A 20,457-nucleotide genomic window follows, 5' to 3' on the forward strand; every position below is an offset into this window, starting at 1 on the left:
AACCCTGTTCAAATCTCCTGAGATGTCCTGGGTGACCAAAAGTATGGATACTTCTTCAGGCTTCCTGCAGTGCACTGTTACATCAAACACCCTTTCAGCCAGTGTTAGTGTAAAGAATGGAGGAAATATAGGCATTGAGTTCTCTGGATGTTACTTATACCTCTAGTTACTCTCATGTTTGTTAGTTACACGGGTCCCAGATTTTATCCTGTCCTACAGGGAATAATAAGTCAAAGGCTTTTAGAAAACTCAGTCTTTGGTATTCAATTGATAGGACAGTGTCAAATTCTTACACTGTTTTGTCATTGTCCGAGCTGAACACAAGCATCTCCTGAAGTATAGCATTTCAGCCAGGAAAATTAAGAGGACAATAAAGTTTTTGGAAACTTCTCTAAGTAAAAATAACAGCCCTGGCTAAGTTTTAAGGAAAAAACTATTCTGGATAAGAAACTGCTGGTTTTGTTGTTGCTGTTGTTGTTGTAAGCATTTCCTTTACAAATATTATTTAGTATTTTAGTCCAAAGAGGCTCCTTGGCATCCCTGCACTTAGCTGACATCCTTAGAATGCTTCAAGTACAGCTGGTAAATGTGGAAAATGAAGCAAGTCATGAGAGAAAACACAAGCTCTGAGCTGGTCACTTGAAAAGGTGTCTACGGAGACACCAGGTGAGGGCTCGAATATATGGAGAAAAATAGATCATCAAGACTAAAAGTGATTATTGACGAAGCAGTTTATATTCCCCTTTGCTGCTCCTTGGGCAACTTAGGCAATCTGTCCTTTGCTTTGAAAACAGTGCTTTCTGATTCACTCCTTTCATTTATGGGTGGATGGCTGAACATTCCTTTTGCCAAATAGGTCCAATTTTTGAGATCCTTTTCTATGAGGATGGGTCCTGGAGGACTGTGCTGCTTTGTTCTCTTCTGATTAGCTGGAACAACCAGAGAGCCAGATGCAAGATGAGAACAACAATATCCAAATCCATTTACAAGGCTTCAATAATTTCTTGGAGATGGCCATGGCAGTAGTGGGTTGGTGCCAGATTGCTTTGGCAGTCTCCAGCATGCCATCATTTTTCTGGCATGGCTAATATCCCTTGTGTTCTTGAGTATAGCATATCCAAGAACTAACGTTGTGTTGTTGGACTATCTGAATGGGATTTTTTTTAAGCTGATGCCATATGGTGATTAAGTTCTGGAAAACTTTCAATCCATTAACAGAAGTTGATGTAGATAATGCATGAACTTATCAGCATAAGAGAAGAGTACTGCAGCTGGGTCCAGAGAACCTCTTAAAAGCATTAAGTACCTCTCAGCCTTCTTCCTCTTATCACTTAGTAGCCAAGTCTAAAGAAGCTCATTATCTGATGAGTCAAAATGCATTAGGTGAAGAACACATGTCCAGGATACGAGTGTGGCTGGGCTACGTTAAGTAGTATGCAAAAGCCATTTAGACCACTGCCTATAGAGTGTACACACCATACAGAGAGGACACCAGACATCATGGGATGTCTTATTATCAGCAAGATCACAGATCCCTTTCTAACCACCTTCAAAGAGTTTATTTTCTGAAATCTTTCTGACTCACACCAAGTTCCAAAGGGAGAGAAGAAAGATGGACAGAAGATGGTTTTCTTCTGCACGCAGAACCATAGGATGTAAAGTGTGGACATGACAAACCTGGAAACACGAACAGGTGATGCTAAGCAGTGCAGGTTTTGCAGAGGAGTTTTTCTTTAAACAGCTTCAGCCAGTCTGGGGAAGGTCACACTTATACTGATCCCAGCAGAGACTGAGCAGCCCCACATACTGTTTTAAGTTGAGATGCTGGATACCCAGTCTATAGGTACTCAGCAGTCAAAGATTGCTGCTAGCATGAAGGAGGTAGTTCTTATGGAGGTGCTGAGCGCTCAGTGTGAAAGTGGGAGTGTTGTTGGCAATGCAGTCTTAGCTGCTGGGGTAAATGACAGTAATTCTTCTTTATCCTTGGTTCTATGGTGCACTAACCTGAGTAGAGAGTTCACCCCTCAAGTCTGATGCTGACATAACTGCAAATGAATAAGAAGCCTCGGGGATGAAGCTGTGTGTCAACATGAAATACAGTCATCATTTACCTTGGCCTGAAAGACACTGTGTGGGGCTTCTCTCAAATTCAGTCATGGTCTCAGAGGCATGTATCAAACACTCCAACAGGAAGGTTTTTTTCGTCTTTCCTTTCTGACCGTATTTGGAAACAAATGACAAACAAATCTTCAAAGAAGTATCCTTTATGGGGTAATGTGCCCTTTTCCTTGACAGAAAGAGCCGTCTGGCTGGATATAATGGTGTCATCTGAAAAAAGACCGCTTCTGGTGACTTAGCTTCTGTCCTGATCATAGTATTTCCAAGGATGTTATAAAAAATGACAAAAATTATAAAAAATTAATAGCCATTGTATAATACCCTTTGAATAAACCAATGCTTTAAATAGCTACTCTAACATGAACCAGCAAGACTAGTAATTTAAATTAAGTAGCTAAACTAAACTAAATAAACTAATATACTGCCCATGAGAGATTGCCAGGACCTTGTCTCACTGTACTGATCAGTGAGCAAGAACATGAAGGAAGACAACCTATGCCACTTTTTATTTCTTGGGTGGGTGGAAAAGCAGATTCCTCAAGACAAAGAGAATTGGATACAAATAAGGCATTAAGTCACCAAGAAAGGATTTTTGAGGCAGAAATTCAATATGATCCAGACCAGCTGAATAGTCAAAGAAATATACCGGAAAAAACTGGTAAATATTATTAACAGAACACCAAAAAGTCTTATTAACTAGAGTGATTTTAGTGAGATTGTTCAAGAAGATGTAGAAATAAAAACACCCTTGATGCTGCACACAACAAGGAACTATTCAAATGGTCAGATTAAAACATCAAGGACTGAACATTCTAAATTTAAAATATGATATAGGTATTATGTACCATAGTGTCGAACTACTTACAATGTCCATTCTGCAAATGAGCCCTTCTTTTCTCTTCAGATTTCATTTTGGCCTTTATGTACCACTGGCATCTTTTAAGAAAAACAAGTGAGATTTTAATTAAAATATTTGTCAAGCATAAAATAAATATACATTAAGTTTTATCTGCACTTTCATGAAAGCCAAAATCTTTGCATTTGGATTTTAAATTTAGTTATGAATCTACAGAGGGAAATATGCATGAAGAACGACAAACTTCCATATCCAGTGGGTCAAAAAAGCTCACATTTTCTTCATAAGATAATAGTTTCTATGACTTCACCGTTTGTCATGAAAAAAAGAAAATATTTTTTTGTATCAGGATCACTTTTTTTAATTTTCTTTAATAGCTCTGTGTAGTGAGAGCCAGACACTGACTTTTATTTCTACTAAGACAGCAGCTATCCTATAAGATAAACAAGACATAGCCTGCTATGTGAATATGATGATTTAGCCTATGCCTGTATGATTGCTGCAAATCCTTGGCAAACAACACAAAACTCTGGATAGTCATGAATTGTTAGCAACCTTACCTGACAATGCAACGGTATGTTGAGAAAGCTGACACATGGCAAGCTTTCAGGTTCCCTGTAATGAAATCTCCCCCAGCCTGAATGCTGCTTACCTGCAGGACTGTTCATGCTAATTTAGGAGCAACTGTTTCAGTCAAGAAAAAAAGTATTCGCTCTTGGTCTTAAAGCTCTTTCTCATTCACTGATCAACCTAAGAGGTATGATTTAGAGTGAAAACTCTTGGTCTAAGACCTAGGCTAAGGGCTAAGGGCTGCTGGGGCTCTGACCCCGGTACAGAACAGCAGCGTGTGTGGATATGTGCTTTGGTGTACAGTACCAAGTCAGTACCAAGATGAGTTTGAAGAAAATTACTGGCCTCTGTGTAATTACTGGCTTTATAAAAAAAAACCCAACAACCCTATAATTATATCCAGCAAAATACTAACTATCAAGATACTAGAAATATGTGAAAACACCACTTCAACAGTTCATTTAAACACTGAAACAGCATAGGAACACTCAAAAATTCATTCATTGCTACAAATGATGATGAACACCTGAAGGGCAGAAACTTCTGAAGCTGTCATGGTTATGTACCCTTACGGAGAGAAACAGCAACCAGTGGATTCTCAGCTTCCATGGAAATCTTTAAATTGTACACCAGTTTCTGGGACCACTAAGCATGCCAATGCCATTTTTAGGACCTGAACAACTGGTCCATAGGGCGCCAACTGCCAAGAACACTGAACACAAGCTCTTATACTTAAAAGTGTCTGCCCAAGGGAACAGCCAAAGAAACAAGGCTTTAACCATCCAATCCTTCTAAATATGCATATGGCCCAAAAGTTTGACTACAGAAGGCAATAAGTAATCACCATCAGAGAAGTCATCCATCTCCAGCTCCCCACACCCTGTGAGTGTTGGATATAGAAAATCAGAGAGGAATAATTTCTGTAATGATAAGAATAAATCACACTGAGCTTTACCATCACATTTCCTGGAATTTAGCCAAGCCTCCCCTCTCGCTGCACATCCTGTGCCTCGAAGTCTCTGTCTCTTCCATTTTCCTATCTGCAATTGACAGCCATGCTTCCTGCTTGCTCTAATGGATAATCACTCGGCAAAGTGCAGAAGCAGGTGCTCATTTAACCCAGTCTCTCCACTATGAATAGACTCATCAGCAGCCCTGTGACTCGATAGCTCATCAAATTGTTAATTCTAAACAGTAAAGCAGAGCACATCTGTAGAGTACCGCTCCCATTTTTCATGAAGAAATTTGCCTCCAGTCCTAGAGTAAATTGAGTATTTATTCAAAAATTTCTTGCTCTGTCTTCTGTGGAATACACTCTTATCACTGCATTTAAGCAGCCCTTCAGAATGAATTCATACCTTCATTACTGAAATGGTCCCACTGAGTAAGAAGTTAGAAAGCTAAGGGAATCTCTGATATCCTTAACATTAGCAAATAAGGGGAATAAACAGAAAAAACCCCACTGACATAATTTTTTTCATTCCTGAGTTTAGGGAACTTTTTTCTAAAAGAAGCATTTGAGTTATGTTTCAGGATGCCACGTAAGGATTCCCCCAAAATTATGTTGTCAGAAAGTTTGTCTTTAAATAACTCCTCTCTCTTCTGAAAGACCCTGCTTGTCAGTGTTTGTAGTAATTATAGGCATATTTACATAGCTTCTAAGGTTAACTAAGGTCACAATATGTTCCAGTGTTAACTGCTCCCATTAACTTCCACAGAATGCTAGACTCAACGGGTTTTATTATTTAGCAAATAGCATTAATTCACATAACAGTAGCTACTGTAATGCCATATTTGGTTGCAGGGGTACTGCAAATAAAACCTCTGGCCTACGCTGATAGGACTTCACTTTCTTTTCAAATTACAGGTAATGTTTTACCAACAAAACAGAAACTTAATTACACATCTGAAAGTGCAGTACTGTCTATTGATCCAACTCTGTCTATGATGACCACTGTCACATTCACAGGAGTCAATGTAACATCTTTTCTCTAAGTGTAAATACAGGCTCTAAACAAGGGCAGGAATAGTGCAGAATCCTATCCTAACTCCGGATTTTTTTGTCCTCAAGTCAGGTGAAAAGGAAACTCCAAAGAATCATCCTCACATGGAAGCTCTTCCACCAGCTTTTTTATGTCTGTGGTGGAGGGAGAGGGGAAAAGGATTGAGAGGGGTCAGAGCCCACACATACGCCCCCTACAGAGTCTACTGCAGGAGCTCTGAGCACAACTCCTCGGCTCAAAGGCCCATAACCTCTACAAGGGGTCAGTCCAGTTTTAGGCTTTCTTGATCCATGGCAGCACTGCGGTGTCACTGATGTTTCACAGAGGAGACAGACATAATGTGTTTGTCCTTTCAAATTCTGCTTTGCTTTCTGATTATAAGCAAGTGATGTCCTGATACCACACAGGAAACACCTGGAGGCTCAATGAAAAAGGGAGATGAGACATCATAGAAGCATCTATGCCTATGGTAATCTGAGGTCCAGCAAGGACTGATGATCTCTAGATGTGTTTTTTAGTATGTCCAATTAGAATTTATGACTTCCCTTAAAACATTCAGTGTTTAATTGAGCATGGCATTTGACCACTTAAATCAAATGCTTTCTCATCCGATTTGCCTAATATCATTATTTGATCCTGATCAACACATCAACTGAGGAAAGGTGGACAATCAGCACTTTGCTAAAAGAATTGTAAGAACAAGAATCAGGGTCATTATAAAAAATAATCATTGTCCAGATTGGTGAAGTCCCCTGCCAGTGCAACAGTACTGATGTAAAGCAGATTTAATTGGGATGTCTTCAATCCAATTAAAAAAAACCCCAAAAGCAGTAATTCAGGACCTTCAGGAAACTATTTTCTGTTCACTAGTGATAGCACAGGCAGTAAAATCATTCTAGCATTTTGAGGTAATGCTTTCCCTAGTTTACTTTCATTACATAATTCCTGTATTTTATCATAATAGTTGCAAAAATGTGCTTATAAAACATATACATAATTGTGTATGATTTTTCCTACAAATTTAATATAGCAAAAGTAATAAAAACCTGTCCACTTAAGTGCCTTTAGCAAGCTACACTGCCAACCCCAAGACAGCAAAAATCCTAAGGTTATACCATTCAAAGCTTTGCAGTTGACGCTTGTGAGATTCTGTAAAAAATACTGTGGGGTTTTCTTTTTTTGTTTGTTGGTTGGTTATTTTTTTGTCTTCTAATGTCAGAGCATTGAGGGTGCAGGTATTGCAGTTTTAAATTCTCACTCTGCAGGCAAGAGGTCCAGCAACTTGCTTTAAAAGTAGCCAGTTTCCTCATTTCACATAATTGCTTAGCTCCTCAAACTGGTTTTTTATGCAAAACAACACTTACAACAGAACTGTGAGTATGAACAGTGCTGAACCAAGAGGACATTCACCCCGCTATGTCTAACCCTATTTAAACACTGAAAATGTGTAACTATTTTTCTTAAATTCTTAGTTTTAGATGACCCTGACTAAAGGAGAACACTTGTGCTAATTACCTTCCAGTGATCAGGAAGAACAAAGTGAGGATGACCAGCAGTGTGAATCCGCCAACAGCAGCAGTGGCAATTACAAGAATCTGTCCCTGCTCCGCAGCCATATCAGAAGCTGAAAGGAAGCACAAAGAGGTTAAATACAGGGTTCTTACAGAATGGGTGGTAACATTTCACTGGTCAAATGTTGCAATTACTCTGTAATAGTTCCCTTGTTGTTTAGCAAGGACATCAGGTGTGAATGAGCCTGTGAAAAGCCATAATCCATGTCCCAACTACAATGAAGGGGAGATGATGTTTACAGGTTTTTAAAATAAGAAGCTGGTATTATCAGACACTTGCAATTTTCTAAAGTTTGAACATGATGGGATTTTGGACACAAAACTAGAACATTTTTGGGTTCTTTTGGTTTGGTAGGTTTTTTCGGCTTTATCTTGCTTAATCCTGCATCTCATTCAGAACTTCACTCCATCCAACTGTCCCAGTGAAGTCAGCAGCAGTGCTGCGTATATAAGAGATATTAAGCTGTGTTCAGGAGAAAACAGAAAAAGCACATTTAATGTGTGACTGCACACACTTGTCTGTATGTCTGGTGCGCAGTTTTGTTGTCACAAAATGTATACAGTTTTACCTATAAGATACTCTGGTGGACTATTTTCTTATGCCTTGTATTTTTACCTCTGCTTTTTGTAGAACATTTAGGAGCTAAAAAAGATCACCTGAAATCATCTTGTCTCTAGACATTTGCTCTTTTTATAAATTTATTCTGTATAATATTGTATCTTTACATTGACAAAATGCTTATAGTCCGGTTGTTCCTCACTGTCCAAATACTACATGAGCAGAAAAAGAATAAGGCTCAGTTTTTAATCTATTTCCTGTCTTGTGAATCCAGTTTTATTTCTTAAACTCAGTTACACCTGAACATTTTTACCACATACCATTTACTTAATTCTTTCTGTTTCCATGAGAAACATAATGTTGTTCTGATAGGAGAATAAATAATTCTATTCAATGACCTCTGACAACAGTAGTAAATGTAGAAAAAAATAATTATAGCTTTATCAAGAATGCAATTTTTATTTTGTAAACTTTAAAACTGTGCTATAAGCAAAATCTTCAGCTTTCTTTAAGCACCGGATGATTAAAGCTTAGGGAAATCACTTAGAAAGCCTAGAAAGCTCAGCAGGCTATATTCTCTCAGTTCGCAGTTGATGAAGCCCAATACAATGCACACATTGCTGCCCAAAGCCTCATAAAATGAAAAACATTTGGCTTCTAAATAATATTTGTGAGTGGTTTAGAAATTAGCACTATAAACTGTCTTTGCAATAGTTGTAAAGCAAATAAAAACAATAGTAGTTTATGTCAAATTTTCAGCAAAAACAACTTGTTAATTTTCTGCCATTAGGTTTTTGCCCATATAATTTAATGGAGACATGTACAGGCAGTATATTACAACGCATTCAGTATATGTGATCATAAGGTCTCCACAGACAAGTTAAATACATACATCTTCCAATAAATGGTGTAACATATACTGAATACCTAATCTCCAAAATTATATCTAGTGATATTATGGGAGTGGATTCTAGCTCTGCATTGTGTTATGTTTCACATGGTCAGATTTATTTGGAAAAATACACCGTAACAAGCATCATGCCACACAAGTGGCAAGGCAAATAATAACAGGCTCTCCAAATCAAAGGCTGAATACTATTTTCAGACTAGCAGGGGTTGTGCTAAGTGTTGCAAAGATTGTTATAGCCAGGCACAGTTTGAAGTTGTAAATGGAGGAGGAGGTTTTAGATGAGTCTTTTTTTTCCCTCTAATAGGAAGATGTGTGCAAAAGTAGTGAATTCAGCCAAAGAAAAGCAAACCATAAGCTCAGATAAATTAGCTGTGGTTTTCCTCAGTAGACATTCATTGTCAAGGAGACAATCCAGGGTTTTTCTTCATAAGAATTAAAGGTGCAAATGTAGTGGCTGATCCCATGCTCCGAAGAAGCACTCTGCAGCTATCAAGATGAAGAAAGTCATGCGTCCTGGATCATTTCTGCTGAATGGAGCTGCTATTTCTTGGTGTTCTAGTTAAACCAGAATGCAATATATCAGTTTAATAGCATATTTTCTATTAGGAACCAGAGTGAAATACATGAAGGGGACAAATTCCAAGCTTAGTTCTTTCCACCTCTAAGCAATACGATTTTTAGCTGAGATTGCACATACTTAAAAAATGATCATTCTGTTTCTCTTGTTTTTATTGAGTTGGCAGAAGGGCCAGAGACCAATACATTAGGGTTGTTTTTTTCAAGTAGCCAAATCACTGTAAGAGGCTTTCAAACCTGAAACTTCCCAATGACCTTTATTTACTTGTCAGTAAAAAAAAAATGTCAAATGACAGACAAGTATAATTGGAAAACGTGGATTTGTTAAAAACTGACACAGAGGCAGGTAAGTAAAAAGGATGGAAATACTTATTTTTGATTGAAGTGATCCTTATAGAAATCAATAAAGGCACAGTGCAGTGAACAGAACATATATAAGCACATGTGTATGTGCATACACAGACTCCTTAAATGCAGGCAAAAGGTTTCATAAAACACTATCTAGACAGTTAGAAGATAGTAATCCGGGAGACTCAATAATTAAATGTTTTAGAGCACTTTGCCTTTCTAAATTAAATCCAGCATGTCCCTCAATCTCTCTGTTCTTTTCTCATTTCTTCAGTTTTCTCTTAAGGTAAAGGTCAAGTTGTAAATAAGAGCTTTAATATGCACTGTTTCTGTTGTGCATGTTCTTGAACCCTTTTTGTCATTTCCTGCTTTTTCTTCCTTCATTTTTCCTCTCCATCAGCTGTGCATACTGGTATATGACCCTGTGTTTCTCCTCAGTATTATTCTTGATTACATAAGACAGAAAAACTCAGTTTAAAAAACATTTATGATAGGTTGCAAAGCCATTCAAGTTCTTGCAACCTTATTTCATCTGTGTTTATATATCAGAGTGCTGCGTTTAATCATAGAAGTACATAACATTTTTCACAGAATCTCATTAGTTAAACAGCACAACCAGAATTCATATAGCTAAAATCAGTATTTCGTTGTCTCTAAAGGAATATGCAAATCAATAGCAGTGCTAAGACGCATAAGGGAGCTACGCCTGTCTAACTGGGCTGGCTGTTTTATCTGGTAGTACATTTCATTCTCTCTGCCTGTCTGATCAGTAAGTTCATTTTAACAAAAACATACTTTAAAATGAGTAGCATAAGACAATGAAAAGGGGGGATTTATTTCCTATCACAGAAGATGATTAGATAGTACACTATAATGTTTGGGTGTCAAAACTCTTCAGACACCTTGTAGCTGCAACTGGTGCGAGTAGTCACACAGGTGATTAGATTTTAAAACTGGACCACATATCATACATGTACTGAGAAATGTATTATCCAGATAAACCCTTATCCAGAGTAATTTCTGTTACTCTTCATACTTAACTCAGGTTATATGCCCAAAATGGCATGTAAAGTGTATAACTGCATTGTTCCAGATTCCTTGCTTAACACCATGCCCAGAATTCCCTTCTGCATCCAGCCTGGCATCAGTTCTATTGCCATCTACTCTTTACATTCGTGCCCCATCTCAGCTCCTCCAGGGTTCTTCACCCACGTGTGGGGAAGAGCTGCACTTTCCCTCCTCTCCGCGCTGAAGTATCTCGAGGCTTCTTCACTGGGCAGACTGGAAGAAATGGTGCAGACAGTTTTGTCACAATGTGAGAGGATGAAAGACAGAGAATCTTCCAGCTCTGTTCTCCTTTCTTTTCTCCAAAATCTTTTAAAAGGTTGGGTATGAGGTATAAAAGAGCTGGAAGCCCTAATGACAGCTCACTTCTGTGTCTTTCTGTCTCTTAGCTACATACTTTAGTTATTCCAATTTGACACCTATCAGGGAGCAGACCTTCCAGCACAGTGAAAGATAAAAAAAATGACAGAAAGACAGCTGGACAGATATTGGTGAGCAGCTGTAAGATAGATAAGTGTGGATTGTGAGAACTGGAGCTCTAATAGACAGGAACTGTCTGTCAGATGTATTTACAAGGCATTGCAAACAACAGTGTTTAAGAACAACAGGAAAAAAAATACAGAGTCTAATTAGGGTAACCTTTACGTTTTCGGAAGTGCTGCAGTTCCTGAGCTCCAGTGAGCTGATGGGCTCCAGCCTAAGAGGGAATGCTTTTGGGCACATACAGTAAAGAAATCAGATAGGCCAAAGCCATATTTGAAGAACAAATAGCTGAAAATATAAAATACAGTAAGGAAATACTTCAAGATTAAAATGAGACATTCTGAACTATCCAGTGCTGACTACTATTGAATGAACAGTAGGACAAGGCAGGCACGGTGAGAGACGCAGCAAGACAGTTTCTAAATATGAGACATGTACCATCTCATTTGTTTATTTCAACTGGAAATTTACTTTATTATTAACAAATCATCAAGCATGCTAACAACAACAAAAAATAGTCCATTTTGCATTGGTAATTCAATGTATTTCTAAAAATCCTAGGGACAGCTTCTATCCTAGGGAGGACTAGAGTTTTTTGTGGTGACCAAAATAGTTGGTACTCCTAATACATAGAAGTTGGAATTACGAGTAAAGTTATGCTTCAATTTACAGCCACAACAGTGGTACATGTGCATGTACTGGAGTGTATGAAACAGTCAGGTTTGCTGGAAGTGTTTTGCCTGTAACGTGCTGAAACAGGGAGACTGAATAAAATCGTAATAAGGAACATGGTCAAAAGCAGTGGTTACTATGCTTTGCAAAGGTATTACATTTCCCAGCAGCAGCCTCAGCTTTTATCCTATATAACTGATAGTGTTTCAGTCACTAAACTGGAGAAGGCATGATACCACTGTCCTGCCAAGGGCAGTAAGTTTTAGGATATTGATGTACATGTTGCACAGTTGATGAGATGTTGATTTTTACAACTTGACTATCACTTTAAAGTAAAATCCTAATTTTGGATTGCTTGCTTTACCTCTATTTTTTAACAAATCATGTCAATATTCAAGCAGGGTAAATGGAATAACCTTCAATGTTCATCTGGTCCTGGAGTTCTTCTCTAGATGCTAAGGCATGTACAATTGGTAGAGAGCTGAAGAATGCTACAAACTACTGTGATTGAGAAGGATTTTTTCAAACGCATGACCTGAAATACTTTTTTGTGATTTTTGAGACTGTTGGTTGATGAATTTTCTGTCAACACAGCTTTTTAAAAGACTGTATTGTTCCCAGCCTTCTCATGAGAATGTTAACTTTATATAAAATCAGTTTAGCTGACATCAAATTAATTCAAATCTGATTAACTGAAAGACCACAAAAAGCAATTGCAAATGTGGAATTTTCACCAAGTAACTTGCATTAACTTGGAACTTGCAATAGCCTGTCTTGGTCTAATATTATTTGGTACCTTTCAGAGTAATTGAGAATTGAGAACCTTAAAAAAAATCAGAAAATTTTCAGCTGAGCTGCTGGTTTGGTCATGTTGTTTAACAGAGTAGTACATGATGAAGATAGGTTCCTACACAGCTTGACTTGGGCTGGTTTGTAAGATAGATGCATGCTAGCAAGGGCAAATTAACCTTTATGTGTTCTGATATAACTATGCGGTCCATGTTTCAACACAGCCCTACCCAATTCCTCCTAAACGTAGGTCAGTATCTTAGGATACAATGGTATTGATAAAGATGTTGCTGTGTTCTAGTTATTCAGCTGCGTAGGACAATGCTCTAGTTCAGGCAGCAAATGCTTAAACACATAAATGAAAGAAAACTGAAGGTAAGCAGTGTTAGGTCAGTTTATGGCATCATAAACAGATTTATCAGGTTCAGCTCTGGTGTTATTCTTACCTTCAAAAAGGATGTTAAAATTTTGGACAGATACAAAATAATTCAATGTTTGGAAAACAGGTTGGGGTTTTTTTTAGAGTGAGAGAGAGAGCATTTATATCACTTACAGGAAAGATAAGAGAATTCTTTAAAATGACATGCATACATTTAGATGAGAAGCAGATTTCTGATAGGATTTGACTTTTTAATTTGTCAGAAATGGACCACAAGGCACAAAATAAACAAAATTCAGGCTAGAAAAAAGGTGAAAATTTTTGATTATGAGACTTAACCACTAGCACTATCTATCTACCTATAAATATGTTGAGGTCTTCATTACTGGGAGACTTTAAATGATGACTATTTGTATATGGTAGACATTACATTTCAATCTATTGTCATTATCTATCTGAAAAAGTTACAGAGTTACGGACATTTGACCCGTGTTATGAAAGGAGTACAAATGAATGATCAAAATCACCTTCAGATTGTGTTAAATTTTAGAATAGGCCAATTTTCAAAATATTGCTTTGAGGAAGTGAGATATTTGGAGAGCAACAAAGCATTGTTTGACTAGTCACTGAGTCCTGCTTCCATCTGAAGTAAGTAGTACTTACCAGTAGGCACTTTGCTTTTTTTTTCCCTTTGAAATCTAAAGCAGTACTGTACAACTATTTGGATAAGACCACAGTCATTTGAACTATCATGTAATTAAACTGAAGTCTTTATCTAGCTCCAGGTACCATTTCAAAATGCAGAAGAATTTCTCTTGACCTCCATTTCAATTGATCATAAACAAAACCTCTTCTGTCTACATTTCCTTTCAATCACACGATTTTTATTTGTAACAAATCAAATACCTTTAGTCAGGCAGAAGCTTAAGCAATAGATGTTGGTAAGCAGCAAATATAAAATGTGTGTTTATGTTTCACTATTAAGATTCATATTGAAAGTAATAGAAGTATTAAATGTTTAAGAGTGTTGTGAGCTCTAGCTCACCATACAGCCCAACAGCCTGTTATATTAATGCAATTGAGAAGGAGATGTGGGGTTAGCAAGGAGGGGGTGGAATCTCGCTCCCAGGAGATATTTCTGTCAGCAGTGCCAATGAAAGAAATGTCACTGGAACCACAGTCTGCCTGATTTAAATCGGTAAGTCACATTTTACAAACATAACACAGGCTCATAGAGGTTTAAGTACCCTTTACTTTTGACTAGAGTTATGTGCCTGGCTACCTAGTACTTATTGCATCAGAAGATGCAGACAGGATCTACTGGAATTCTTGAAAACACCCAAGTGTTCAACTCCTGTTCAAACCAATTGCCTTCAGTACCCAGAAAATTTTAAAATGTACAATTAGGCATTAAGTGCTTGGAAATGTATCCCTCAAATGTTTTTGAAATAGAAGTTAAGAAGCAATGAAAATAGAACACAAGTTCATGGGTGCTCTTGGAAACAGATAGTTCTGAGTCTGTATGTCAGCTTAAGCAACTTGAGTTCTAAAACACTAATGAAAAACATGGTATACATAATTGGTTAATTAAAGTAATTACATTAATGAGTGTTTTATTGTTGTATCTACTACACTAATTTTATCTCAAATGCTTGTAGATACCTTGTTTGCAGTTTCTTTGAACATGGAGGGCAATACATGACTTATAAAATTGTTTAGAGCATGAACATAATACACAGCATCAAGCCTTTTTGATTATTATGTAGGAATATGTAGGGTTTTTGCTTCTTACTGGTAAATTTAGTAGGCTTATTGATTGATGGAAATGCATATAAATATTTGGGGTTTTGTGGTTCTTTTTGTTTTTATTTGTAGAGACTGGGAGCACTAATAACTACTTGCTGTGTTCTGGGAGCTTGCATGAAGCTGCTAGACTTACATGAAGGGTACTGACTAAGGGTACTTCTAGATGTCAAAAGGAAGGCCTTCTTTAAGCAATAGAATCACAGAATATCTCAAGTTGGAAGGGACCCATTAGGAAATTTGGCAGACAAAAAGATTCCTTCAGCTGCAGTGTTGGGCTGAAATGTCTATTCATTGTTAGGAATTTTGAGCCTGAGGCTTACATGTTTTCTGTTGTATAGTAGTAGTCATGTTGTAATAAGCAAATGGTATAGATCCAGCCATTCAAACTCACAAATGTCTCAATGCTTTAGAAACAGATGCTACTCCTATTGTACTTTTTTTTTTCCTTCAGTACAACTTACTTTCATCTCCAGTTTCAAATTCAAACTTCTGGCTATAGCCGCTGTATCCTGCTGCCGTCCTGACTCTGATATGAAATATATACTTGGTGGCTGGCTTGAGACCTGTGATGATAACACTTGGAGCCTTGGACCTTGTGGAGGAATAGCTGAGCTGCTCATGCTCCTGAGGGACAAAAGAGGGGAGAAATGATATCAAGTTGAGTTGTACAGATTTTTAAAAAATTATATAACAGAACTGAAGCTCCATATTCTTCTCATGAATGTAAAATGTGTTTATAAAAAGAGGTGCAGGTATGGATTTCTGTACTTTGATTTTGTGCTATAGTCATAATGCATGATATGGACTTGACTTAGATTTCATCTTTTTGTCTTTGATCTTGCATATAAACACATCTTTGTCACTTGGGTTAGTAATTACACTGTAGTCAAAACGACATGGAATTAGTACAAGACTACATTCACAGATAATGGCAGCTAGAATGGTAGCTAATTATTTTTGCACAATGGACAATCTAGGAGGTCAGTAAATACTAGTAAGCTGTAAAGTAAAGATGTTGGAGTATTCAAATACCCGCTACTCACTTCTACCCGCAGGTAGTGCCAAAATGCCGGCGCTATCCGTGGGTAGACCTGTGGGTAAAAGAAAATAAAAATTAACCTTTTCTTTAAAGTCTGTAAACTTCTAGAATGATTCAACTGTATCACTGCTGTTGAACTTCATTTCTCTTTCCATGTCGCTGTAATGTAGTTGTACATGAAATTCCCTTTCACACTCTATAAAGAGAAACACTGCGAAAGTGCCCTGTTAATCTAGCAGTTGATCCTGGGCATCTGCTGAGAACTCCTGACTCTCATGAAATTCCTGACTTCAGATCAGCATTGAGTATTATGGGCTAGAGATCACCGGGAATTACCACCACAGACAACTGCTGTAGTATGGAGCCCAGCCACATCAATTGCTGTGCAAAAACTAAGTCTAGCTTTGCTAGACAGGTTGTTGATGATACTTTTACAAGAAGGGATGGCTCAGAAGAGACAGTTTATTCCCTGTCATTAATTACTGTCACTTGATACATCAGTAATCTGTAATATTTTATACGGTGCCTTAAGGCTAGCTTTATTTCATTGCAGCAGGATTTGTCTCCAAAGTGACAAATGAACAGAAATGTCCTTGGCATATGCTTAACAATCCAACTGTGATATCCATAGGGCACTATATACATTTATTATACCATACTGTAATATTAGAGTACATATACGTTATTCAAAGGGTGCTTTCAGCCTGTTAAAAAGGAAACAATCTGGTTCACAGAAGACATAGGACCAGGAGAAGAATAGGTTTCAGTTAGATTCTGTTGGGCTCTTAACCTCTTCTGAGCAACGTACATATGTATTTTTTAATATAAGTTTTTTTGGACAGACAGTTATCAAGTATAATTTCTTATTGTAGTTGGTCAAAGATAATGAGTGTGACAAGGATTGTGATGGTAACATTTAATCAACAGAATGGGTCCTTCCATCTGTGTGGGCAGGCTGTGGCTAATAGCAACTTCCTGAGGGGCTGTCATCTCTGCCTGTCCTTCTGGGCAGTGGAAGGTCACCTCCAAGGGCTGTCTGGCTTGCTGCCCACATCATGTGCCTGCAGCTGCCTGCAGGAGGCCCTGAGGGGTGCCATCTCTGCGTTCTCCTGCCTCCTTCCTTCTTTCCCTTCTGCAGCCTCTTATGCCATACATCACACAGTCAAAATGGTGTCTAGGAGTCCACAATCATAAAAATAATACTTCTGTCATATGGGAAAGGTGGTAGAATTTGTTACTGTAAGTGAAATAAGGGGAAAGGAACCTGTCACCCTGGTGTGTTTGAGAAAAAAAAGCTTCAGAAGCCTGTACCTCAGAAGAAAGGTGCTCAAACTTGAGAAAAAATGATTAATAGCTGGAAACTTCACATTGTTTTGTTTGAATGTTTCACACAAAGACATCAGCCTTTTTGGACTGGATTCATACATAAGCCAGTTCTCCAAAGAGTGGATGTTTTGCCATTACACCCTTTTCATTACAATGACAAGATCTGCAGCTACCCGGCAAGCCAAAGCTTTCCACAGAGATGCAATTTGAGGTTGATGAGGGTGGCTTTCAAGGTTGGCCCATGATCTTTCTCAGGAAAGCTAAAGATGGTCTTAGGATAAAACAATACAATTTTAAGCTGCAGAGAAGTATGTGATGCTTTGTCTTATTCTTGTCACAAATAATAGACACTTACTTTTGCATGGATTCTAGGTTCAAAAACTGATTTTTAAACTACAGGACTTAGATGTACTTCATGGATAGTTAGTGTGTGCTTTTATTAGACTGATTTTCTATCGTGGCAAAATTTACACATATATCACCCTTCCTGACGTGCACCCTATTTTCCACTGGCAGGAAGTATGATTCTGAGGGCTAGAAGGAGCTACAGTATGCTCTGTGATAGATCTGTGATATGGACAGTGATGGGACCATGGGAAATGCCAAGGAGTTTATATACAAAGGAGAAGTACAAGAAATGCTCTGATCCTTCACTTTAGTATCAGAGCAGCATTTGTGATCTTAAGATGGCATAGCACTCACAGGAAGCAGTTTTGAGAACACTGGGGCTGAGGATTTAAACATGTTAATGGAGTCTATCTAATATAATATATTCATATAACTACTAGTCAGAATCTGATAAGAGGAAATTCATAAGGCCTCTTCTATAGCCTACTGTAAATTTATCTTGGTGAAAACCTGTCATTAAAACAGAAATATAAACCAAAAGACAAGTGATGCCAATGTTATTACACAATGCAATAGAGAGCCTACTAACAGCTATTCAAGTTAAACAGAATTATATCATAACTTTGAAAATGCTATCTCTATTTGTATGGAAATTGTATTTTTCTTATTGTGTGATTCTTCTTGTCAGTGGATTCAGTCTGGTTATGAGAGACAATGTTCACAAACCTGTAACAGTTTCGTCTATGCATGAACATGAACACCTTTCAGAATCAAACTCCTTCTTGCAGCCACCTCTGCACAAGTATCTGAATCTGTATGCATCCTAAGTTTTTACCTGACTTTATAGTCAAGACATTTTTTCATATCCAAAGAAACAGACAGACTGCATGGAGGTTGCAATAGTGCATATGGTCTAATAGCAGACAAACTGATTTAATGGGGTAGCACGATTCAAGTATAAAAAATAAGGAAAAGCCTTCTGCTTCCACAGTGCACCAGACTAGCTGCATCTGTCCCATCAGCATATGCTGTAATGAAACATTTCCACTGTATGACATCATCAGATTAAATGATAGTTCATCACTCACTGAAATCAGCTACTTTATTAATGAATGTCGTATTCATGCAATATCCAGATGTTACATTATCATGATGAGTATTACAATTTTTCTGATACGCTCAAAAGAAAGGGGATTCCTTCTGTTGATATTAAACTTGCAAACAAATATATGGACCTCCAACTGCCAGACCTATGTGAACGTGCTGCTCTCTGATTTTATCCCCACCTTACTTCAGAGGGAAACAGCACAGAATTGAAGACTCTGTGCACATATATGAAATAAAATATTGATAAAGATTAACCAAAATGTGAAGACCTTTCATCAGTTTAGACTCATACGGCATATAAAGAGCTTACGTTCTGATGCTACAGGTGAGAAAAAGTATATATGACTAAAAATGTTAAGTGCAAAAAAAAAAAAAGAAAAAAGATAATAAAAGCTGAAACACAGAATTTTGCTTATCGTGCTCAAATAACCTTTAAAAGATTAACTTTATCACTAAAGCACTGATAAATATTCAGGCACTTTCAGGTGCACAAGGTTTGTCACTGTTAATATTTGAGTGGGAAAGAGAAACATGGCTCTAAATAAAATCACATCAGTCCTTATTTTAGCAACTGAAAAGATAACTGGATATAATTTTCTACCATTTAGAATATATAATGGGAGCTCCAGGAACTACTACTCTCTGTGTCTAGCTATACTGCAAATGACAATCAAGCTACTCAGTTCATTGAGTCCCATGAGTAACTGAAAAGCCTTCTTAAGACTGACACTGGGGATTTTCAAAGGTTTCTGCCAGCTGAAAACATACTTACTGAGTACCTAGAACTTCCAAGTGTATGTGTGAAGAAAGAATCCAGGGAGACAGTGTCTGAATTTACTATCAACTGCTTGAAAATACATTTTCTAGTTTATATCCATTGTCCTCCAACATGAAAATTCTGTACTTAAGCCATAAAATACTGCTTAGCCTTTTCAGAGCGTATCACCTAACAGAAAGAAATACTAATAGAGATTCAATCTATACACCACAGGGACCAGGCCTTTCTCCTGTACACTAAAGCACTATGTCAAAGCTGACTAAGTACCACATTAAAGTAAAAAAGATTTGGAGGTCCATGATTCAGACATCATCAAGGTTTAAATAAAAGCATCAATTATAAAAAAAAAATCTTTTATGAGAACATTTGGTTCTCATCAAAACATCAGTTGGAAGAATATACACAGTGTGACCTACAGAGGAAGCATCATTATTTTAAAGGAATGACCACGATTCTGGAAGATAGGAATTTTTATTAATCATAGCTCTGGTCTATCGTAAAAGGAAATCTCCAACATCTTCCTTACTTCTCTCATGGAATCATCTATGATGGCATTTAATTACCTTCAGAGTCACCTGAACTTTAATGCTATGATACACATTAGAATAAGACAGTAGATAATTACTAGGTATAATCACTATGTGGTTAATCAGTTCAAATAGAATCTATTAAAGACAAATAACAGCTGACTGTGTTTATACATACTGCCTCTATTTTCTGAGGAAAACATAGCCCCCACAGCTCCAGTTTATGAAAATTGCCTTTGATTTATACTGCCTATATTCCTTTCACAACTAATTTGCTCCCAATAATTCTCAAAAATTATTTTCTTTCTTCACAATAAAGTATTTCCATAATATGATTTCTGAAATGCCCCAAGTCGTATCTCTCTTCTCATCTTACCTAGACTCTTGTAGATGAAGTGTAATTACACTGAAATCAGTAAAATTAACTACACCTGGGAAAATCAAAGTCTGTCTTTGAAAGCCTCTCTCCCTATTTACTTATTTTGTGCCTGGTTTTCTCTTAGGTAACTATTTTGACCTAGGATATATCAATTAACATGAATGCCAGCAATAATATTTAGAAGATATTAGAGAAAACAGTCACTGGTTCAAAAACATGCTTCTAACATTAATTACTTTCTGATTACA

The 20,457-nt window shown here is 37.4% G+C and overlaps 1 protein-coding gene across 1 annotated transcript in view; it reads right to left on the reverse strand.

Annotated features, from left to right (window-relative positions):
* The window catches only part of LOC104407917 (ephrin type-A receptor 6-like), a gene marked incomplete at both ends in the record, with an annotated part of 40,598 nt that overhangs the window by 8,247 nt on the left and 11,894 nt on the right, over positions 1-20,457 (reverse strand). Inside the window, 4 exons of the mRNA XM_010017331.1 lie at positions 2,984-3,054; positions 7,063-7,171; positions 15,167-15,329; positions 15,749-15,796. Coding sequence (XP_010015633.1) covers positions 2,984-3,054; positions 7,063-7,171; positions 15,167-15,329; positions 15,749-15,796 — 391 coding nt within the window. The remainder of the gene's footprint in view (positions 1-2,983; positions 3,055-7,062; positions 7,172-15,166; positions 15,330-15,748; positions 15,797-20,457) is intronic.

This window comes from Nestor notabilis, unplaced genomic scaffold (assembly GCF_000696875.1).
Source record: "Nestor notabilis isolate BGI_N333 unplaced genomic scaffold, ASM69687v1 scaffold29800, whole genome shotgun sequence".
Lineage (NCBI taxonomy): Eukaryota > Metazoa > Chordata > Aves > Psittaciformes > Psittacidae > Nestor > Nestor notabilis.